The sequence below is a fragment of the Hipposideros armiger genome, unplaced genomic scaffold, assembly GCF_001890085.2.
Source record: "Hipposideros armiger isolate ML-2016 unplaced genomic scaffold, ASM189008v1 scaffold_3, whole genome shotgun sequence".
NCBI lineage: Eukaryota > Metazoa > Chordata > Mammalia > Chiroptera > Hipposideridae > Hipposideros > Hipposideros armiger.
In genome coordinates, this window is record NW_017731353.1 from 4689959 (window position 1) to 4713445 (window position 23487).

The following is a 23487-nucleotide window of genomic DNA, read 5'->3' on the forward strand; positions in this document are numbered from 1 at the left end:
ACCCCCACCACACCATCCCTCCTCCACCCTCCCCGTGTGTGAAGAGTAATAACGCAGGCAGTAACGTGTTTGGCCCTGAGTGCTGGTTTCCCAGATAACCACAGAGGGTATTAGATAATGTACAGTGCCTGCACAGTGCTGCTTCTCTGAAGCCCAGGATTCTGAGTTAGGAAGCACACCCAGCACCAAGGTTTCAGCCTAAGGACTGCGGGCCTGGGGAAGGAAATGCAGATCAGGGAGCTTAGCTGACGTGCACAAGGCCACACTTTTAGAGCTTGGTAGGGTTGGGATCTGAGCCTCAGGACAGGTTCCCCAGCCTGGTGTCTTCCCCCCTCACCCCTCTGCTTCCCTGTGTCCCCATGCCCCTCTGCCCGCCATCTCTGCCCCTGGCACGTCTCACCCAGCAGAGGATCTACCCCGCAGACCTTCCTGCCGGGTCCTGCCTGAGTCCTCCATCTCCTTGCAGCCTCAGAAATCCTGGGCCGGAGACCTGGGCCTGAAGGTGCAGGCCCTGGAGAAGATAGTCACATCCAAAGAGCACATGGTCACCGAGGCTGCCCAGGCCCTCCAGGCCACCGCCCAGGCCGTGCTACACAAGACAGAGCCCCTCACACAGGTGGGCTCTTGTCCTTTGAGCCACATACTTGGAGGAGGTTGGGGCTGTCTCCGAGGTGATCTGGCGTCTGGGTTGTGGGGGAAGGAGGAACAAAGACCAGATGTGCCCCCCAAACCTCCAGAGCACCTCAGTCAGGCAGGGCAGGAGGTCCTGACTTCCTGGGAAGTGAAGGTGTAAGAGACGGCAAGGTGGACGGACAGACTGCACCAGCAGCACCCAGGGCCTCGCCCACCACTCTTCTTCAGCATTAGTTACAACTGGGATGGGTCTTTTCATTCTTTCTTTCATTAGTTCACTCACCCAATATTTAGCAAGCACCTACTGTGCTCATAGTGCTAAACCCCAGTTTGGCATTTGCAGCCCAGAAGGGGGCAGCGCACCGGTGGGCCACCTGCCCAGTCTCTTTTCTTCTCCAGCTGCACCAGGAGGCCAGAGCCGCCCTGACCCGGGCTTCCTCGTCTGTCCAGGCTGCCACGGTGACTGTCACGGGAGCCAGGACCCTGCTGGCTGACCTGGAAGGTACGTGTGCCTTGCTGAGCCCTAGACTCAATGAACAAAAGCCCATGTCAGCCACCTGGATTTGCCTCAGCCAGGACAGGCTTGGCTGCAGGCGACAGAAGTGCAGTCATGTGGACATAAGCCAGGTGGACAACTCCCTCCATCAGGACCTCTCCCGTGGCTGTTTATCTCTCCCCATATCATGTACCACTCACCGGGTACTTGTCCACGGGGCCACCCATCACCAGACCACATGCAGAGAATCTGATGCCATCGGTTGTCTACTCCTGGTCTAGTCCACTCTGGCTGGGGGTCCCGCTACCTGGTATAAACATGGCTACCATAGTCCAGTGTTCAGCTGAGGCTACGGGGTAGACACAGAGTTTCTCTTTAGAAGTGGGTGTGGGTTGTCTCTTTTGAGCTTTAGGAAAATCAGGCTAAGTGCTCTCATTTTGCAGACGGATAGACTGAGGAAAGGAATTGATATCTGTCTCTGGGTTCAGAGCTGACCTGAGTAGAAACCAGCCAGTTTTACAATTCTCTACCTCAGTGTCCCCTTGCATCATGTGATGTCCTGTTTGCTCCAGAGAGAAGCCCCCCTCACCCTTTATTTCTGGCTCTGTGCCAATGAGCTGGATAAGGCAGGAGCTCACCCTGAGCCCTGATGCTTCTTGGGACCTGAGACCAGAAGTCAGACCTCTGCTGCTGTCTTGGTTCTACAGTCTCCCTGCCCGACCCCACTGCTGCTCATAAGAGATGTAGCTCCAGCTGTGGGCCCAGAGCCTCTGGGCAGAGGGCGGGCTGGGTAGTGCCTCCTATTCTCTAGGTTCCTCTGCCGTCTGAAACCCTGGGCACCCATTGGTCAGGGACTTCCAATGGGACAGGCATGGCCATCTGTGCTTGTCTGATTTGTGTTTAGGAAAATGTAAGTTCAATGACATATAATGATGGAATATTAGGATTTTAGACTATGAGAATTATATGGTGAATGAATGACACCAGGCAGGGGACTTGTCTGCCCTCAGCTTGCTTGCCTCTGGTGATGCTGTACTCACTACCTCACAAGGTATCACCTTCTCATTGTTGAATGGTTCTGAGAATAAGAAAGTTCTTGCATGAAGAACTTTCTTTTAAATGGAAACTTGCTTCCTCGGCACTGCTCTGTAACCCACAGGAGGATGCACCTCAAACCTCTAACCCCAGGTTCTTTTCCCCGTTTCCACCCCTTTTCAGAGATACCCTCTCTTACCATCACTTGGCCTGTGCTCAGTTGCCATTCAAGATGAAAGGAAAATTCACTGAATGAAATGCTGAACAGCCTTTCCCAGGGTGTGCCCCGGGGCCCATAGCCCACAATCTGCTCTGCTGAGAGAGGGTTTGTGTTCAAATAAGTTTAGGAAATGCCTTGTGCTAAAGCACCCTCTGAGGCCTTACAGTGCATACCTTAGAATATTAAAGGCCCTGAGAAGTCCAGCAATAAAGAAACCTGGTTCACTTTATTTAATTGGCGCTTCTCCCTGACATTTAGCAACACCCTGTAGGATTAGGACTCTGCGGAGTGCATTTTAAGGAACACCAGTTTTGTGTAAAGAAGCAAAGTAGTTCTAATTTTTTTATTATCTTCATAGAGCAATTATGTCACATGATGCTCGTAAAGATTAGAAGGCTTGATTCTTTTTAAAACTTGACTTTGTCTACTGTCCATCAGTACTCCTTAAGATAAATTTCCCTTACAATTTTATCTGAAAGAAAAGGGTAAAGTCTCTCTTTATAGAAGGAAACTAATTCTTAGATAATAAAACCTATGTGAGTTGTATTTCCCTTTTTCTCTTGGCTGCTAGGAAGCTCAGAGGCAACTAGGGAATTTAGTACCTGCAATGTCATTATCCTAATTTTCTGGCACTTCTCACTCCTCCTCTTCCCCTTCCTCATTGCCCACCCCCTCGCCCCCCCACCCCCGTTACAGGTGGCCCTTGGTTTTTCATTTTAATGGTCCATTTGTTGCTTTGCCTACCACTATAAGGTGCCTCAAAGCCTTTTGAGAGATAGGTAGTACATAGAAACAAAGAGCTGAGTGGATTTTGCTATGTAGTGTGCTGTGGTCCCCCATTCCCACCATGGGCCCAGGCATTGATCACCATGTAATTTTGTGACTTTAATAAGTCTCATAATATAATATGAATCTTTATATTTACCGGGCAGTATGTCTCACTTGTTTGGCCCCCCCCGACCCCATCCCCCACCCCCGAATAATCCTGAGTAGGTTACACACAGATCTCATGCGTCTCGAACCTCCACTCGTGTTGTCTGAGGGTCTGGGGCTGGTCAGGCACCTGGCAGGCTCTCGAGCCATGAGCAGGGCCCCCCAATCCAGCCTTGGCCGGGTTTGCAGGAATGAAGCTGCAGTTTCCTCGGCCCAAGGACCAGGCGGGGCTGAGGAGGAAGGCAGGCATCATCCGAGGCAGGCTCCTTGAGGACTCGAAACAGAAGACCAAGCAGGCGGAGAGGATGCTGGGAAATGCGGCATCTGTCTCCTCCAGCGCCAAGAAGAAGGGCAAGGAAGCTGAGCTACTGGCCAAGGACAGTGCCAAGGTCAGGCACACAGAAGTGATGACAGTGGCACCCCTGCCTTCTGGGCCTGTGGGAGAGCTGTCACATAAGAGCTGCCACTGCAGACCCGCCCCTTTTCCTGGATGCAGTGCTGAGTACCCCACACTTACTAATAGTTCAGTGGGCCCCAGGCTCTGAGCTCTGGAGCCTCACATGGATGGCCCTGTCGATTCCTCGAAAAATAGGTGTCACTGCTGTTCCTAGGGCACAGGTGAGGAACCTGAAGCCCAGCTGGTTCAGTAACTTAAATCACAACCGGGACTCAAGCGTAGGTCTGCTTTGCCTTGCTCCCTAAACCTCTAGGCTGTTCTTTTTTTAAATGGGGCCAAATTCTAATGATGTGTGTCTCCCCAGCCCTCGCTGACTGTTGTGCCTACTGGCATGGTTGCCATAACGCTTTTTACCTCTAAAAGGATGTTTTTGTTCACCCTCTTCTCCCTGCACTGCCGCCCGCCCGCAGCTCGCCAAGGCCTTGCTGAGGGAAGGGAAGCGGGAGTACCGCCGAGCCAGCCGGCTCTCCAGCCAGACGCAGGCCACGCTGCGACAGGCCACCCGGCAGGCGCTGGTCTCAGGTGCGCACAGACGGCAGCTGGAGGAAGCTGAGCAGGTACGGGCGCCAAGGCCTTCACCCACTTCCTCTGGGCCCAGAGCCAGCCAGGAGCCACTCCAGCTCCCCCCGCTTCCTCTCTCCCGAAGGTGGGTGCCAGGCTGGGTGAGATGGAGCGGCACATCCAGGAATCACGTACCTCCCTGGAGGAGGACATCAAGGCCTTGTCGGAGCTGCTTGCCAGGCTGGGTGAGGAGACCCCGAGGCTGGGTTCTGATCCCCTGGGTCCCTCTGGGATCTTCCTGTGAGGCCCAGTCCTGGGGAAGGTTTCCTCCTCCCCGCCATCCCCACGGCTTCCCCCCATCCCCAGCCTTCTGGTCATTTGTAATTGCCCCAGGTCCGCATGGCAGGCAGGATGCCTAGAAGTGATTCAGTTTATGGCTCAAGGGGCCACTAGTGTGGTGGGGGCGGGGAGCATGGAAAACTCACCACGTAGGGAGCATCTATAGATAGGTACCAGAGGAGTGGGCAGCCGTCAGTGGTTGAGGGCTTCAGAGGCGAGAGAAAGACACAGAGCAGGTAGGTGTTGGTTTGGAATCAGATCGACTAGGATTCAAGGCTGCCTCTCCCTTCCTTGGCTGTGAGACCTTGGGAAAATCACTTGACTTCTCTGAGCATCATTTCTCCCATCTGTGAAATGGGCATAACAATGGGGTACTTTAGAAAGCACTTGCCACACTGCCTTACCAGCTATGGGTGAGAGTCAGATAGCGGCTCTTAGGGAGGAGGTAGAATTTAAGGTGTGCCTTAACAATGAGACCTTTCCGATGACAGGGACAGCACTCACCAAGGCATGGAGGCTGCAGAGTGGGGGAGGGGCTGCAGGGGACAGTATCAGAGCAGCTGGGCTGAAATGAACAGGCATTTTTTTTAAAATTTTGGTAAAATATACATAACACAAAATTTGCCATCTTAACCATTTTTAAATGTATACAGTTCAGTGGATTAAGTACATTCATATGGTTATGCAGCCATCTCCACCGTCCATCTGCAGAACTTTATCATCTTCCCAAAGTGAAACTCTGTCCCCATTAAACACTCACTCCCTATCCCCCTCCTCCCCCAGCCCCTGGCACCCCCCCCCATTCTACTTCCTGTCTCTGAATTTGACTACTTTAGGCACCTCACATAAGTAGAATCTTACAGTATTTGTCCTTGTGTGGCTGGCTGATTTCACTGAAAGTAATGTCTTCAGGTTCATCATGTGACAACACGCATTTTCAATTATCATTACCAGTAAGAAGCGGGAGGATTACCGTGGTCTGCGTTTTGGCTGGAGGCCAGGCCCACACTAAGCTGTTCACACACGCGATCTTGTAAAATTCTCATCCTCACCTTTTGAGGCAAGGACACTTGCAGACAAGGACACTGAGGCACAGAGGGTTTAAACCAGCGGGGAAATGTGGTTCACGGGAGGGCCTAACTGACTCAGCGTGCCCACGCCAGTCCACACCTGATGCCAAGGATGCAGGGCCCTTGGCACAGTGCCCAGCTCGGAACAAATGCTCTGCGAGGGTAAACCGCACCGGCTGTTGTCATTGTCATTCATTCATGCATTCATTCATGCTGTCATGGTGCTTGACCTGGGGGTGCAGGAGTGAACAGCACATACCTGGACCCTGCCTCTGCCCCTGGCAGCCCCCATAGGCTGGTAGCATGGAGGTTGTAACCAGATTCTGAACCTTCTCCAAGGCCAGGCTGTTTGGTCTTCCCTGTGGACAGTGGGGCCTCTCCAGGTCTTGGCTGGGAACAGAACCTGCCCAGGCACCAGCTCAGCCCCCCTCTGCCTCTTCTTGCTTCTGGCTCAGCTCCTGCAGCTGCCTGCCCTCCAACCCAGGCTTCCTTCTGGGCCATGGGGAGCCCTGGGGCCCGGCGTGTGGGGATAGAAGCCATTTAGGGCTCACTTCCCCACCCTCGCCATCTCACCTGGCTGAGCCCTGTCTTCCTGTTGAATGTCACACCCTTCATGACAAGGGCTGGGTGAGGGAGGTAGCCTTGGCTTCCATCACCGCCACCACCTAGCTCACATGTGAGCACCTGGCCCCACCCTGCGTTTTACACTCCGGAGGCTCCAGGAAGTCCTTAAGCCCCCGAAATAGAGTCAGTCTGTGCAGGGCCAGGGCTAGACCCCCGCTGCACGCTCCCAGGCCTGCAGCCCTCTCTGCCCCACCTGCCTCCCCGGCCTTCACCGTGAAGCCAGAGACCCTGTTGTCACCCACATGTCCTCACATCTGACACGGTCTCTAGATGTGTGCTCTTGGTCCATCGATGCAGCGTTTGGAGCTAGTAGGCGTCATGGGGACCTCACCTGACCATTGCTTTATAGATGAGGAAACTGGGGCTCAGGACTCACCCAAGGCTGCGTTTTTTAAGCAACAGTAGTAATACAAACAACAAAAACGAACAGTTGCCCATTGCCACCCAGGGGGAAAGTTCCAGGGTCTGCATATGAGCTTGGTGTGATAGCCAGACCAGATCCTTACCCAACTCACTGCACTGCCCTTTTGGTAGCTTACTTTCCTGGTGGATCACAGGCAGTCAGAACCCTGGAAGGCTTGGGCAGAGGGGGGTCTGGGCTGGGAGTTGAGCACACTCCTGGGGCCTGCAGGGAACTGGCTCACACTGCAGCTCTCTGCCCCTCTGAAGGGTCGCTGGACACTCACCAAGCCCCAGGCCAGGCCCTGAACGACACCCAGCGGGCACTGGAGCGCCTGAGGCTGCAGCTGGGCCCGCCCGGGGCCCTGCAGGGGAAACTGAGGCTGTTGGAACAGGAGTCTGAGCAGCAGGAGCTGCAGATCCAGAGCTTCGAGAGTGACCTCGCCGAGATCCGCGCCGACAAGCAGAACTTGGAGGCCATTCTGCAGAGTCTGCCTAAGAACTGTGCCAGCTGGCAGTGAGGGCTTCCCAGACCCCTGCCGTGCCCCTGGCCCAGGGCACGCGCACTCCCCCACAGGTGCACCCAGAGCCTGCTGCTGCGTACCCTCCCCCATGTGAGTCCGTGCCCATACCCCCTCCATTCTGCAGGAGTGAGTGTGCATTCCCGGCTTGCCTGTACAGCCGCTGTGTACACTTCCCCCCATGGACACTTTCACACGCACACCGCAGGCTCAATAACACGTACACACATGCACACATACACGTTGTGGACACATGCTCATGTGCGTGGTGCACACGTGCACAAGTCCATCTGTGCACATACACACGTCACAGCTTACAGCTGTTTATGGAGCCCAGCTGTGTGCCAAATACCCTCTTGATGCCGGGGAGTTGTGTTAAAAACCCTGTGGCATAAAATGCCCACTGCTGCTCCTAAAAGCAGGGGCCCAGGCAGGGTTGGTAGCTGGGAGGCTGAGGGGGACCATCCACAGAGATCCAGAGTGGCTTCAGCGAGGAGGGTGGCCTGTCCCTGCAGGGGGACCGTTGGCTTCATGGATACTTTGTTCTCAGGATCCCGGTGCCTCTTTCAGCCTGTGGCCTGTCCAAAGAGCTGGGCCTCCAGGGCCTGAGGGGGCCTGGGTCAGGGGGATTCAGGTTGCAGGGACCTCCCCTTTGTGACCTCGCTGACCCCCGATGGCCTTTGACTGGCACTTCCCAAACTGGCCCTGTGGCTCTGTGGCCACGCCTGCTATGAGGGAGGCCCCTGCTGGGTGTGGAGGCCTGGCTGCCTTTCTAGTCTGTCCTGCTGGGGAATCCCCCTGTGGCCAGGCCCCCCTGTTGGCCTCTGTCCAGGACTCCCTGGCATTTCCTCCTGGCACTCCTCCCCTTCCCCGGGCCCTTTTCCAGCAGACAGCAGGGCCTTGGCACTGGGAGGATGGGTGCCTCAGGGGGCCCAGGTCCTTCCCACAGCTCTTCCCCCAGCAGGGGGGGACAGGCAGCAGCGGGGACCAGTTCTGTCTAATGTGGAAATAAAGGGCCTCTTTACTAGCTGGGTGCTGTGCGTTTGGTTGTCCCATGCTGGTTGGCAGCAGGGGCCCTGGCTATGGGTGCACACACGGCACACCCCGAGTGTGTGACACACCCAAAGCCCAGGGAGTGGGTGGAAGAATGTGCAGTGATCCATCTTAGCCCACACACAGTAGCAGGAAGGTGACAAAAGCTGAGCCCACTGGCTTGACAGGGTCTTCCTACTTGGGGGGATTTTGCTGGTGTCGTGCCTCCATAGGCACCTGCCCACCCTCTGCTCCAGGAGTCTCATCAGGCAGAGCCTAGGGGCTGAGGAGTTTGAAGGGTTGGGTACAGAGAGGCCCTCAGCTGGCCTCTGGTTCAGCCTGAAGACACTGAGGCAGGAAATAAACTCAAAACCAAGTGTCCAGAAGCACAGAAAGGTTCAGGGAGGCACACTAGTGAGGAAGAGGAGGGTTCTGGGTCAGGCCCCAAAGGGTGGGGAGACAGAGGGGAACGTTCCAGGCAGGAGGGTGGGTAACAGCCCAGGCTTTGCAGGGTGAGGGCTTGGCCCAGGTTGCATGGGCAGGGTTATGGAGCCCTCAGTCGGGGGTCTTGGCCACAAGGCCTGAATGCCTCGCACATTGGTTTAAGCAGAAAAGGGCAGTTTGAGGTCAGAGGACGTGGGAGGGTCTCCTGGAATCCTGGGGTGGGAAGAGCTGTTAAGCTTTGGAGATAGCTTGGGGCTGGGAGCCCCAAGGCTTCTGGGCAGTGGGTGGGGGGGGTGGCTTTCTTCTCCCCTCCCTCCTGCCCCATTCCCATCTCTGCCTCTGTTCTTGCCTTGTTTGCTTCCATCTTTTCTCCCCGCAGAGCAGCTCTCTGCTTTCCCTGCACTTAGTGGACGACGATTCCCCTACTGCTCCACTACCGTGCCCACCTCCCCACCCCCAGGTGTACATGTCATCAGGGCAGATCCTCGGCAGAAACAAGCTGAAAACTGTCCTGATTCCAGCTTCCTAGGAAAGCCTGACCCAGGTTCGGCCAGGCCCTCCCCACTCCTGTTCAGAATGAGGGTCTCTGCCTCCAAGGCCATATAACGAGGGCTGGGCCGGGCCCTCTCCAAACCTGCTGGGGGAGAGCATTCAGAGAAGAGGCATGTTCCTCGGCAGAGAACCTGAAAACTGAGGCAGGGGCAGCGGGGTGGACATGGTGGACATCAGTGACCTGGAGAGTGACTTGGTAGATTTGAGAGGGAGGCTGAAACAGGAGGCTGTTGCTTTAAGACCCGTTTGATGATTGGTGACTGGTGTTAGGTGCCAAGGAGATGAGGGCTCTTTGAAGACCTCTGGGACACTGTCTGATGCCCCCGGGCCCCTGCTGACAGAGGCACACAGCTGTTCTGATGTGGCTCTAGGCATTAAAACGTCTTCTGCTCAAGCCCAGTCTAGCATCCCTGACGGGTGGAGAACAGGCCTCTTCTCCATTCCAGTGACGTACTTCAGGCCTGATATCTTGTGACTCATGCCTGCTGTCCCCAGAGGTGGGGCTGCGCTGGGTGGAATGTGGCAGCTGTTGCACATCTGGCTAGCAATGCAGCCCAGCAGCTGATCAGTGGAGGGTGGGGTGGCCCTTGCCCTGTAGAATGGCTGAGTGGGGCCAGCCAGCCCAACTGGCCAGGGCAGCAGGCCACCTGAGCCTGAATCGGGTAGGGTGTTACATACAAGGGCCCCACTCTAAGTCAGCTCTCATCTCTGGCCTCCAAGTGCACCATCCCCCATCAACCAAGGATTGTAACTACTAAGCCCTCCCCTCTAAGCTTTTACTACCCACTTAAACCTCTTGAAAGTAATAGGCGTTATAACAGCCCCTGCTTGGTGAGAGGTGCTTGTTTCCACCATTCTGCAGATCAGGAGATGGAGGCTCAGACAGGTCAAGTGCCTTGCCCAAGGTCACACAGCTTGGCCAAATCCAAACCCCAGGGGTGAATGGGGAAGAAGAATTCCTGGATCCAATCCCCAGGGACATGGTGTGTGTGTGTGTGTGTGTGTGTGTGTGTGTGTGTGTGTGTGTGGCTTGGGGGTGGGGGATGGCAGCATTACTAGTGACCAAGTGTGTCATTTGCCCAGGATAGGCCCCATCTGTGCCTGTGACCCCAGCATAATTATTAAGGGTGCTACCTTTCACTCTCAGAAATGCCCTGATTTGAACAGGAGGCTTTACGGTCACCAAGTTGCAAGCCCCGGGTTCCTGCACCCTGAGCGCCACTCTTGGTGGAGTTAGAGACTTGGTGTGTCATCTGGGTTGACTTGTCCTCCAGGCTTCCACTTCCTGACTTGGCTCTTCTGTAAATGGGAATGCCGAGTCCTGTTTCAGAGTTTTGAGAATTAAATGACTTAAAAAATGTATCCCCTACTGATTTGGCACAGTGCCTGGTGCACAGTGAGTGCTCGAGAAATAGGTTTTATTAACAAAACCAACTCGTTCCAATTGGGTGTCCCTGATGTCGCACTGCCACTTTGTCATTATGCATTTTCTCAACAAAATCGAAACGTTTTCTGTATTCTTCTTTCAAGAGTTAAAAGTGAAGGCTGGGAACGCACGCCTCCCCTCCTAAAAGTGCGCGCGTTTGCAACGCTCAATAGTGTAATAACGGCCTCGGGGGGTGGTGCCCTTACTCCCTGCCGCTCTCACCCTCACTTGCTCCTTACGGCCACGCCAAGAGTGCGTCCTAAGATCGTCCCAGTTTTATTTACGGGGGAACCGCAGCCCGGGAGCGGGAAAGGGACTTGCCGCGGCTCCGGCAGGAGCGGCGAGGGAGGTGCCCACAGGCGCCCCGCGCTGTGCATTCTCCGCGTCCTCCAGCAGAGGGGCCGGCGGCGGGCTGCGCGTCCCGCATAATAGCCGCTTTGATGCCGGCGGCCGGGCACAGGGGCGGGGAGGGGAGGCGGGCCGGAGGGGCGGGAGGGTGTGTCCGGCTGCCCGCGCCTTTCCTCCGCCCCTCGGTTCGGCCGCCACACGCCGCCGGAGCTCGGACGGGTGCCGGTCCGTCCTCCGCGTTCCTCGCCGCCGCCGTGAAGCCCCGAGCCGGCGGGATCCGGGCGCTCGCCATGTCGGTCGCGCTCAGCAACAGGTTTCAAGGTAAGCGCCAATGCTTCCGTCTGCCCCGCCGCCAGCCCGCGGTCCCGCGACCCCCAGCCTGCACGCGGGGCCCCCCGCCGGCCACCTGTGCGCACGGGCCGGGCCGCAGGATCTGCGACGCGCGGGAAGCGGGCGCGGACCTGGGAGCCCACGGCCCCGGGAAGACCCCGGCTTCCCGGGCCGCCTCTTTGTCTCTTCCAGGAGGGAAAGCTTTCGGCTTGCTCAAAGCCCGGCAGGAGAGGAGGCTGGCGGAGATCAACCGGGTAAGCACACGCCGCTGGGGCCGCTTGCGAGTCGCCAGAGGTGTGCGACACTCGCCCCCAAAGCTCCCAGCGCCCGGCGGGGTCCACCTCCGTCTGCGGGGCCGTTCCTGCCGCAGAATCAACCCCCCCTTCTTCTTCCCCCGGGCTCCCCCCAATATCCTCCCTCCGCCCCTGCCTCTGTGCCTCCGACTCCAGGTAGGTCCCCCTCCACCCCCTCCACCCCGCTCTGGTCCCGGCGTCTCGGGTTGCAAGTTGTTACTCTTAGACTGGGGAGGTAGGGCCAGGCCAGGAGCTCTGATGCCAGCCTCCCCAGGGCTCCCCAGAAACCCGTCTGGGACCAGCCACAGGGATTTGGTGCTGGAAGGGACCCCCGGTGTCTAGGAGCACCCCTGCCCTCACAACTTGCGGTGGGAAGAGAGGCTCAGAGAGGTAAGGCGGCTGCCCAGAAATGGCCCAACAAGTGCACATGAGGCTGCTGTTAGCACCCTGGGTTCCAGACTCTCAGTCCAGTGCTCCCTCCATCAAAGAATATTGGCCTCCTGCCTGCCTCCACCCCCACCCTCACGACTCTTCACTCCAACTTTTAGGGACGGCTCCCTAAGAGCCTTGATGCTTTTCTTGCTGGTCCTGGTGGATTTCTATAAAGAAAGCCTTCAGGCTGTTGCCAGGCACACAGTGGGAGCTCCATAAACATTTGTGTAATGTCCATGGAGATTCTAGAAGATAAGGAGAAGTGTCATGTCGGGGCCTACCTGAACTGGCCAGAGCTCTCAAAGGCAGCATAGCCGGGGGCCTTGGGCTTCTGCATGACGTGGGCTCAGACCTGGTCTCCATCACATACCAGCTCTGTGGTCTTCACCAAGGACCTCTCACCACAGAGCCAGGGTTCCCCTGAGGGCTCAGTGAGGGAAGGCACGTAATGTGCTTGGGTGGCACCCGGCACAAGGGAAGACCTCCGTGGATGGTACTAGAATTATTTCCTGAGAAAGATGTCTCCCGGGTTCCCTAACTGGCTGTGGAGGCATGCCCACTGAAACGAGGCTGGGCATTGCCCCTGCTGGCTCCCTCTGGGCATATACCTAGGGTCCCAGCCCAGCTCAGAGTCTCAAAATGGGAAACTGGTGAGGGTTCAGCAGGGTCCTGGTGGAGGCTGTGGGGTGGGGCCAGGCACTGTGGCATGGTGGCATGGTGGGAGTACTTCCTCTGGGGGCTTGCAGTCTTGATTCCTCCTTGATTTCCTTGGATTGTCTAGAAGTGGGCAGCCTGCCTGTCTGATTTCATTCCACTGGCTGTAGGAATCCCGTGGAGGACTCTAGGGACCCCAGGGCCCCTCACTGTCATCCTCCCCCTGACTCTTGGTGCCATCTTGAGCACAACTGAAAGGGAGCCTGGATGTCTGGCTGGCTGGCTGGGACCTCAGGGGTCCAGGCTGCTGGGCTCCCTCCTAGTTCGCTCTGCAGCCCGCCGGCCTTGGCTGTGTTGGCCCTCTGGACAGGAGCCTGGAACCCTGACCTCATCCAGCCCCCTGGGCCACTCGGCGGGGCGGGTTCCAAGCTGGCTGAATCCACCCACAGCCAGCAGGACTCTGAGCCAGAGACAGCTGGGGATGGGGGAGAGGTGAGGTAGTAGGGCAAACCAGAGGAGTTGAGTGTGTGGGAGTCTGTGCCAACCCCACCCTTGGAAGGGGGCAGATTGGGGAGAGGCTGTAGGGTTGTTTTGGGAGGTGGACTGCCTTGGCTCAGACAGGGGAGACCCTGAGGCCCTCGGGGCTGAACTGGACAGCACTGTGACGGGAGAAGGTGAGCCAGAGGGACTGTATCCAACTACCTGGGGACCTCAGCACCCAGAGAGGGCAAGCAGCTGGCCAAAGCCACACAGAAGCCAGTGGCAGAGCTTGCGGTCTCGTGCATTTCCCCTTCCCTGCTCTTCTGAGACCCACCATGTGCGCCAGTCCGCTGTCAGGCAGCTGGGGCCCAGGCTTTCGGCTCCTGGAGGAGAGGCTCCAGGATCAAGCCGGAAACCTGAGCTGCTTCCCACTGCAGCAGGTCAAGGTGGCCCCACCATGGTTTAGAGTCACGAGGAGGAGGAAGAGGGGGGCAGAGTGTTGCTGGCTCCATGACCTTGGGCCAGCCACTTGAGATAATAGTAGTCAGGTTGTTGTGATTTTTTAGCTGGATAATCTGTGTAAAGCCCATCGGAGAGCTGGCTGCTGTCCTGATTGTTATTATTGTTTTGTTTGGGGTTTAAAGGTGCAGGTTGTGGAAATCCAGGGGCAAGGTCTGAGACTTGCTGTGAGCCCTGCAGGCTGGGTCAGACCCCTTCACCTGGCAGAGCCTCAGTCTTCTCCTGCCTGAAATGGGAGCAGCGGTTCGTGGTCCGCTCCGAGTCCCTACAACGGTCCACGGAGACGAGCAGACGAAGCTCTTTGCAGACTCTGAGGGAGCTGCTGTGTTGGAGGGTCTGGGTCAATTTCATCCATGGCCATGGTCACAGTGGCAGTTCCCTGGAGTGGGCAGATTCTAGAGGGAATCGTGTTGGCAGCCCAGGTTGGCATTTCTTTGGGGTGCAGCTTCACTGCCCCACTAGAGCAGAGCTTCTGGGGGGCTGGACCGAGCAGCTGTCCAGGAGCCCTATGGACGCCGGAAGCCATGAAGGATGGGGCTTTGTGTTTGTTGCATGTGATTGGGTACCTCTGTGGTTGCTGCCCGGGGCCAAGCCCAGCCTGGCTGGCAGCTCTGGGGGGCTTCTAGAGCTAACATCCTAGTTCCCTTTGGCCTTTCTCGCCCACTGGGGTGGGCCAGCTTCCAGAGGGCCCCAGCGTAGCTTAGTCTGAGCTGTTGTTATTAGAAGGGATTCAGGAGTGAAAATAGGCGACTTCGGTGGACCTACAGGTCCTGGTATAGCTGTATGGAAATACACGTCTTTGGTTTCACTCTAGTTTTGGCTATCTTTTTCTGAACACTTGGCATGTGCCGGGCAGCGTGCCAGGCGTGCTTTGGGAATTATCTCATTGAGTGCTCACTCTAACCCTGTGAGTGTCTATTTCCATGTTATAGAAAATGAGACTCAGAGAGGTTGAGTCAGTTACCCGGGTGTAAACAGCCACACTTGAACCCAGCCTATTCTCTCAGTCTCTGAGCTTGATTGGGTCTCCCCTGTGGGTGCCACCCCCACCTCCGTGCCCTGTGGTGTGTGTGTGTGTGCACATTCTCTGCACTACTGGAGCGGGCAGGATGGGTGCGCACCTCCTACTCCCCCCACATAGCTGACATTCCCCGCGCCCTGATGGCGTGGCAGGTGACCCCGGGCCAGCCAGACCCAGCCTTATATGGCAACAGGACAGATTCTCTCCAGCTTCCCACAGGGACAGAGAAAAGCGGTGGGTCTGGACAGACATCGCTCAGAGTGCTCTTACCCTTGGGACTGAGCGGGGGAGCCCGGAGGATGGTGAGCCCCAGCTTGAGCCAGCCAGAGACCAGGGTCTTTAACAGAATAACGAGACGTGCTCTTGATGTGCATCACCTCATTGACTCCTGTTAAGGGAACGTTCAGTGGGATAGACGCGCAACAAGAGTGTGTAGACGTCCCCATGGGACAAGGATCACTAGGTCTCCCATTTTAGAGATGAGGAAACAGGTGAAGTCACCTGCCCGAGGTCACCCAGCCAGGAAGTGGCAGAGCCAGGAGTCTGACTCCAGACAACGCCTGTGGCCTGCCCTGGCCCCTGTCCACCAGGTGGCTATGGCTTAGCTGTGACACAGGCCTCTCTTGCTTATGTGGATAAGGATCTTTGGCTACTGTCCCACCCTCCCAGCCCTCCTGGGTCAAATGAAGGGCACTCAGCAATCCCTGTAGCATTTAGGTGCCTCATGGTTATGTCAAAATCCACGTGCCATCTGTCCTGGGAAGAGCTGGGCACAGCAAGCTGTGTATCTCTGCCCAGGGGGGTATGTGTTTCTGATTGGTCCCTCCCTCAGCAATGGGGGACCTCTGAGACCTGACCCAGGCACTACGCAGGTGTGTCTCTTCCTGTGTACTGGCAGTGCCACTCTGTCCCTGCCCAGGTGAATGTGCCCAGCTGGCATCGCCAGGCACCCGTCTCTCTTGCTCTTCCTTAATATATTATAAGGGAGATGGCGATAAGCGGCCACGTGAGCCTCCGAGGATTCAGTGTCCCCCAGGTCCACCCAGTCATGACCTCAGTGTGGCCATGTCACAGGAAGCTGGAGATGGAATTTCTGCAGGGTCTGCTTCATTTGTGTAGTGGATGGGGTGTTTATCTTCAGCTGCCCCATCTACTGGCGAGGACACAGCGTCCGGATGAGGCCCCAGAGCCGCCACAGAGAATGTGAGCCTGCTGTCCTTGTGGGTGCACGTTACAGACGCCTGCTACATGCCAGGCACCAAGTCAGGCTTTTGTGGTCTGGCCGTGGCCCTTTAAGAACCTGTAAGCTGCTTCAGAGGCCTCACAGCACGGCATGGTGCCACCTGTCCTTGGGGTTTTCGCCCAGGGTTTCAGCCACCAGCCCCTTGGATGGCCTCCAAGATGGTGATATCTGCCCGCCCCAAAATTCTGCTGCAGCTAATACATCAAGACAAGCCTGGAGAGCCAGGAGCAGGCGTCCGGGAGCAGGTGCTAGAGGTACCAGCCCAGAAAGAGAGTTAAGTCTGGGGTGGAGGGCTGGGGACAGAGGGAATCAGGAAGGCGGCAGGGACCCAGAGGCCAGACACAGCAGAGGCTGCCAACCTCTGCTGGTTTTGGAAATAGCCCCTCCCGGGCATGAGCACTCCGATGGGGCTCCTGGGAGTGGGGCAAGATTCAGATGTGCCTCAGAGTGGAGGGGACTGAGAGGAGAGGCAGTGCACAGGTGTGGCTGTGGGCACTGTCCCTCGGGCCCGAGATGAGAGCACTCTGTCCCGTGTGGATGGCCTGTCACTACCAGATCAGCCAGGTGTCCAAGGACAAAGCAGAGCTTGCCCTTGAGGAGGGATGGCCAGAGGGTCAAGGCTCACCAGGAGGACTTTGTGGCACAAAGTAGGGCAGGGAGCTGTGGGTGGGTCTCTTTGCCCTTTTCCTGCTCACAGGTATCTCTTGGTGTGGCTTGAGTTTGGTTGATCCAAATGCTGCATAGTGATGATAGCTAATACTCAGTAAGTTTCTGTGCAGTTAGCTCATTTAATCCTTGCACCAACCCAAATGGGATCAGAAGAATGCAATGACCCATCTCACAGATGAGGAAACTGAGGCCCTAGTGGTAAAGCAGGTTGCCCAGGGCCATGGAGCTAGTGATTGCTGGATCCGGCATTTGAGCCCAGGCGACCTGGTTTAACCTCCCTCCCGGACCCCTCTGCCCCACACACCCTGCCCTCAGGGAGCTTATGTGAGGTTTCTGACCACTGTGCCTTTCGGCAAGACCTTTCCTTTCTGAAGCCTCAGTTTCCCCAGCTCGTGAACACAGAGGACAGCTGGATGCTCTGAGGAGTCCCTTCCGGGTTCTGTGACTGGGTAGATGTTTTAACAGCTCTGTCACCATCCTGGGCCTCGCCTGTGGACACTCTGGCTTAAGGAGTGGCTGCTCTGCCCCTGACTTCCTGTTTTCGACCCCAGGCTCCTGCCTGCTTGCATTTCCTGGCTCTTTGCCAGGGCCTGACCAGGCCACCAAGGCCTCTGCACTTGATCCTCTGAGTATCAGTAGTCACTCTCAGAGCCCGCATACCTGGAGGCCCTGACAGCAGTTTCTGCAGCTGTAAAAGCCTGTCATTTGGGCCAGTGGGCTGGAGTGGGAGAGCGGGGCTAGGGGAGAGTAAACCATCCACATGCAGCCCATCCCCCTAGAGGGCTATAGAGTGGTTCCCTGGCCTCTGGAATAACCTCCTTCTACAGCTGCCCAAGAGGAAAGGTAACTCCCAGTATTGACTTTCTTTGCCCAGAAACCTGTAGCCAGGCCACCTTGTTCAGGGCAGGGCGGGAGCCGGGATGGTTAAAGGGAGATAGACCTTGAATTGTTAAAATTTTATGATATTGAGCAAGGTGAGCAACTGCTCTGGGTCTCAGTTGTCCCATCTGTCAAATGGGGGTACCCAGAGAGGGGAAAGAGAAATCCTAGCCAGCCTAAGCTGGGGAAGGAGGTTGCTTCTGATCTGTTTAATAGTCGATGGTGGTCTGGGTGATGAGCTGTCGGGGTTAAAGTAGATTGTATGAAAGTAAGTGTTAGAATAGAATAAACAGCTAACATGTATAGCATTTTACTAGGTGCCAGGCACTGTGTTAAGCACTTCACATATACTTACATACTGTAATTCTCAGGAGAAGCCCATGGGATATTTGTATCCTTCCTGCAGATGAGGAAACCGAGGCACAGGCAAATGAACTCATTTTCACACAGCTACTGAGTGGTTCAAACTCAGGCATTTTGGCTCCAACTTGCCCTCTTTTTGTTTCTGTTTTTGCTTTTCTTCCAAACATCTGGACTGGCTTCTATCTCTGTCTCCTCTGCCTGGGGACCCAAAGTTAGGGCAACCAGGGGTCCTGGAGTCTGGACAGACAGGGTACCTAACCACTGGGCATGGCTGGGCCCTGAGGCAGGGCAAGGAGACAGGGGACAGACTCCTGAAGGGAGGAAGCTGTGGGCTGTGCATGAGCAGGAACCAAGAATCCAAAGCTCGTAGGTGGGGTGGGAGCTGGCAGCCCAGCCAATGGAACTACTGTTCCTGCCGCCTGCCCGCCTACCCGCCTCGGCTCCTGCCAAAGGCATGGTCCACACAGCTGCCCTAAGCCCAGGGTCAGCGAGGGCTGCCTACCCACGTACGAACGGGTCAGGTGCTACTCCCAGCCCTGGTTACTCTGTGGCTCCAGCATTTGTCATTTTTGGCTCTAAGGAAAAACGTGATGCCAATCTCTGAGTTGTCCCCCCTGCTCCTCATCCCCAGTCTTTGTCACACAAATGCAGACACTTTTGCAAATGGCCCTACCATTTCAGGCACAAGAGTGGAGAAGGTCATTCTGGCTAAACGGCAGGCTTCTCTAGTCATTCAACAAATGTTTATTGAGCACCTACTAGATGCTGGGCACTGCTGGGTGCTAGGCACCTGGGGCACGAGACAGTCAACAAGTGCTGTGTCCTCCCAGCATCCTTCCAACACCCGCTTCCTCGGGTTTTCTCCTCAGCTCTAAGCAGGGAGGGAACCCAAGTGGCCTCCGCTGTGGAGTTTACTCCCAGCTTGGCCACTTGCTGTGCTGCTTTGATGCTTTGATCATGTTATTTATCCTCTCTGAGTCTCCATTCAGTCACCTATCCTGCAAATATTTATTGAGCACCTACTATGTGGAACGCACATTCTCGCAGGGAGAGACAGACAATGTAAGCCAATTACATTGTAAATTGTGTTAGGACATGATTCATCCCATGGAATAAAAGGAGATGCACAGGAAGGTAAGGTGGACTGGAAGTGGGGGCTGCAGTGGGCAGGGTGGATGGGGTTGGCCTCATTGAGAAGGTGACGTTTGGGCAAAGGCTTGAAGGAGGCGAGTGAGAGAACCATGCAGGTATGTGGGGATGAGCGCTCCAGGCAGGGGGCTCAGCTAGAGCAAAGTCCCAGGTGGCAGCAAGCCTGGCATTGGGGAGGCATGGAAAGGAGGCCAGGGTGGCTGAGGTGCCCACTCTCGTGGTGGGGGGTGGGGGAGGACACGAATAAAGTAGCATGTTAGGTGGTGTGGAGGAGACTGGCTTCCTCTGCAAAAAGGCCATGCAGCACCTGCCGAGTGCCTGGCCCGGGGTCAGGCCCAGCAAACAGGAGCTGCCGTTCACCATTGCAATTCACGTCACGCTCTCATCCTTGCTTTCAGTCGCGGCCTGGTGGTTCTTTGTTCATCTGTGTGTGGTTTGTGCCCAGGACCAAGGCCCAAGTCCTACCCCTTGAACCCAGTCTGCCCGGATCCCTAGAAATGGTCGGTGCACATTACACATGGGCTCCAGGCTGGTGCAAGATTCCTAGTCGACTAGAACGTGGGAGCTGGGAGGGCCCCCAGGTTTCAGATGTTGGGCCTTGCCTGTGCCTCCCCACGAAGGTGTCCTAGTTCCTAAAGTGGTAAAGTGAGGGGAGCGTAGGGGCGATGTAGTGAGTGGAACCTAGGCTAACTGGATTCCATTAAAAAACCCTGAGATTATGAACTTCCTACTTTTGTGTCCTTTTCTGAACTCAACGGCAACAGTCAATGGTAATTGTTTAAAGTCTTTACTTGGCGAAATACAAACTTGGCAGCCTTATATTAGCACCTCCCCCCATTTTAAATTTTTTCTGGAAATGTTTCTGCGTTACCCCAAAGTCTGAGAACCACTCACTGTTTGTCCCTCTGCTGGACAGATATGGGATCTATGACCCTGGGAGGTGCCCGATTTGCCTAGGGTCACAGACAAGGGTTAACTGTCCTACATTTGGTCAGAGAATGGGGTGGGGGCAGCTGTGGAAAGAGCTGGAACGAGAGGGAGCCAAGAGGAAGGGAAGTCCTGGACAGAGCCAGCCGGGAGCAGGGCAGCCTCCCAGGCAGCAGAAAAAGGTTCCAGCTCCAGCTAAGGAGGTAGGGCTGTCCATGGTGCATGGTAACAAGGCCCTGAGTGAGGCTGTGGCCAAGCCAGCCAGACCCCACGGGCCGTGGGGCTGCCCTCCACCAGGCTGCTGGAGGCCCAGGTCCTGGAGTCTGATAGACACAGATTCCAAACCAGCACTGCACGCCCTCACCTGCCTGGGGGCCTCAGAAGTATTATTTAGCCTGTCCAGTCCTCCTGTTCTCACCGGTAAAATAAGAATCATAGTGAGAGTTTAACCGGATAGCACAGTGTCTGCCAAAAGCAAGGGGGCCATCGGAGTCCCCCCGGCTTACGTAGCAGGAGGGTTTTCTCTTTCTCTGTCAAAGGGCGCCGAGTGAACATGGCGGCATTGAACCCTGGGAGGAATCATCCTGCCTCCCACTCATTCAGCCCTGTTGCTGACTGAGCGCTGACGGAGAGCCTGGGGCTAAGTGCTTGCAGTGGGTGGCCCTATTGAGGAGGTGGGTACCCTTGTGCCCATTTCACAGCTGGTAAGGCGGGGACTGAGAGCCAAACCCAGAGTGCTTGATCATCGTTTAGGTTCTCGTCATTCTCCTAATCTACTTTAAACTGGAAAGGTAGTGAGGTCCCTGTCCTAGGAGGTGTGTAAGCACAGACTCGGTCATCAGTTAGTGGGAAATAGCGGCAGGAGTTCAGGAACACACTGAGCGACTGACCTGGATGACATTTCACATCACTGTAAACACGGGCTTCCTCTACTTTTAGGAGAAGGACCTTAGTCTTATTCGCCTTGGTCTTTCCTGTTCCCTTGCTGCCTAGAACAGAGCAGTGTACGCTGTGGTCCCTCAAAAACAGGTGAATGAATCAGCAAGTCAGGGAGGGAGGCCCACGTCCAGTTGGCTCAGTAACGAGGAAAGTGAGGTCCAGAGGAGAGAGGCGGATTTGTGGAATCTGGTGCCAGGATGGGAACACCCACTCTGCTCCCCGATCTGCATGCAGGCTCTGGGGCTGCTCGAAGATTTGCAACAAGACCAGTAAGCTCCCTGGCCCAGTGCCGGCACGGCAGGTGCTTACAAGGTGATAGCTTTTTGTTTTAAAGCCAGGTGAATGCCTGCTCTCTGCTCATCTTTTAAGGGTTGAGGTTAAGGATGCAGACTCTAAACGAGATGGAGCTGAGTTGGAGCTCTGGCTGTGAGAGCCTCAGTTTCCTCATCTGTAAAATGGGGGTGATAATAATAGCTACTCCTTGGGCCTACTGGGGGACCCAAAGAGACCATGTGGGTAAGTATTTCATTCTGGAGTCTCTTGTCAGTGTCCCCCTCTCCCTCATCTGGTTCCGAAAGGACTCATTCGAGTGTTTCCCAGCATCTGAAGGGATGGTGGGCCCCGTTTTATAGATGAGGACTCAGGGGAGGCGGTATGTGACCTTCCAAGCAATGTACAGTCATTTTCTGGCTAGAGCAGAAAGTAATAAAATGACAGCTGCTGTTTATTGAGCACTTGCTGTGTGCCAAGAGTCGTGCACACACTCTCCTTGGATCCACATATAAATTTGAATAGTAGCTATGACGATTCCCCTCATTTGGAGATAAAGCAATAGAGATACAGAAAGGAATTAATATGCCAGGGTTGCATACCTGAGGAGCTAATGCTGGACCCAGGCAGCTTGTCTTTGGGACTCACAGCTTCACGGATCCCAGAGCCGGGGTGCCCTGGGGGTGGCCCAGGTCCCTGCACCGTCATTTCTTCTCCAGCAGACCCTCCGGGCCCCACCCCAAGTTGCCGAGCATACTTCCTGCCCGCAGGGTGGACTTTGCAGATCTGCCCTGAGGGTTGACAGGAAGCCAGGATAAACGCTTGAGCCTCCCGCCTTGTCCGGCCACCTGGTGGGAGAGGAGGCGCGGGCCAATGGGCCTCTGTGCCAGCGAGCTCTGCCTGCCGACCCCTTGCTCAGCACTTGTCTTCTCGCCCCTGTAGGAGTTTCTCTGTGACCAGAAGTATAGTGATGAAGAGAACCTGCCAGAAAAGCTCGCAGCTTTCAAAGGTAAGCCGGGGCTGGCTGCCCCACGGCTGGGCGAGCGGGGCTGGCTGCCGAGTCCCTCACACGTAGGATTCCTCACCCTCTCTTCCCCATGGGCTGTGAGACAGGGTACCTGGCCAGAGGGGTCCAGGCCCCTCCACCTGCCTCCATGCCACCGCAGGCCCCGTCGCCCCTCTCCTGCAGGCCCCTGCCTGCCCCTGCCTCCTCCCAGCTGCCCGGCAGGGCTCAGGTTGGCTCCTGTCGCCACTGCCCAGGCCCTGCTCGCTCCCGGGGCCCCAGCACACAATCAGCTCTTTGTAGCAGCCCTGGCTTCTCCCCCTCCATGGTGGAGCGTCTCGGGAGCCCCTGTGGAGAATGGACGTTTGTGTCGCCACAGTGGGGCAGGGGGCAGAGTTTCTGCCCATTGAATCCGGCAGCACGGGATGAAAAGAAAACAGGGCCCCGGGAGCCCGCGCGCAGAGGGGCCGCATAAAGGTCCCTCTGTTCCAGAACCTGGCGCTTGGTTCCCGGCCAGCGGCTCGAAAAGAGAGGAGCCATGCACATAAGGAATGGACAGACCCACCTTTCCTGCCGGGGAGATGCCTCGGGGCTGGAGGACCGCAGCAGCAAATACCCTCGAGGCGCGGTCCCCTCCCCCAATGTCTTGGCAGAGTGGGCATCCTCCCTGCTCCAAGACAGAGGACCTGCCAAGCGCTCCTCATACCGCTCACAGCTTAGTTGTCCTTGGGCAGCACATTGATGGCTAAGCATTTGTTGAACATTGACCTTGTGTGGGTAGCACTTCAAACGCTGTGTTGTGAGCGCCCCAAATCATCTCCATCCAGCCAGGAGGGAGACGATGCCATCTTTAATTTATAAGGGAAGAAATTCAGGCTCAGAGAGGTGGGGTCATTTGCCTGGGGTCACACAGCTCACCTATGGCAGAATGGGGGTTTTGAACCCATATCGGTCTTACCCCAAAGCCCCTGCTCTTAACTATTATTCAGTGGTTCTTTTTACATAAAAGGAAATTAAAAAAAACTAGAACAAAGATACCCCGTCCCTCCCCCAGCCCCCTGCCCTGTCCCAGCCGCCCACAGGACAGCCATGCAAAGGAGGAGAAGTCCTTTCCTTCTCTCTGGATACCAAGGGGTCACTCTTTAGAGGTGGCTGTGGGAGGAGGGACAGAGTCTCAGGGGTGGCAGGTGTTTTGTAGGGGTGGTACCCAATTAGAAAGGCTGGAAGGCCCTAAAGGTATGAGGAGGGGCCCTGAGACTACCTGGGAGGGACATTCCAGGCAGAGG

The 23487-nt window shown here is 56.1% G+C and overlaps 2 protein-coding genes across 2 annotated transcripts in view; both read left to right on the forward strand.

Annotated features, from left to right (window-relative positions):
- The window catches only part of LAMC3 (laminin subunit gamma 3), a 61045-nt gene extending 52788 nt beyond the window's left edge, over positions 1–8257 (forward strand). The window contains exons 23-28 of the mRNA XM_019638508.1: positions 467–616; positions 1033–1135; positions 3507–3706; positions 4185–4331; positions 4421–4520; positions 6978–8257. Coding sequence (XP_019494053.1) covers positions 467–616; positions 1033–1135; positions 3507–3706; positions 4185–4331; positions 4421–4520; positions 6978–7228 — 951 coding nt within the window. The 3' untranslated portion in view covers positions 7229–8257. The remainder of the gene's footprint in view (positions 1–466; positions 617–1032; positions 1136–3506; positions 3707–4184; positions 4332–4420; positions 4521–6977) is intronic.
- Positions 8258–11002: 2745 nt separating this feature from the next.
- The window catches only part of AIF1L (allograft inflammatory factor 1 like), a 21524-nt gene continuing 9039 nt past the window's right edge, over positions 11003–23487 (forward strand). The window contains exons 1-3 of the mRNA XM_019638524.1: positions 11003–11351; positions 11553–11614; positions 22141–22207. Coding sequence (XP_019494069.1) covers positions 11123–11351; positions 11553–11614; positions 22141–22207 — 358 coding nt within the window. The 5' untranslated portion in view covers positions 11003–11122. The remainder of the gene's footprint in view (positions 11352–11552; positions 11615–22140; positions 22208–23487) is intronic.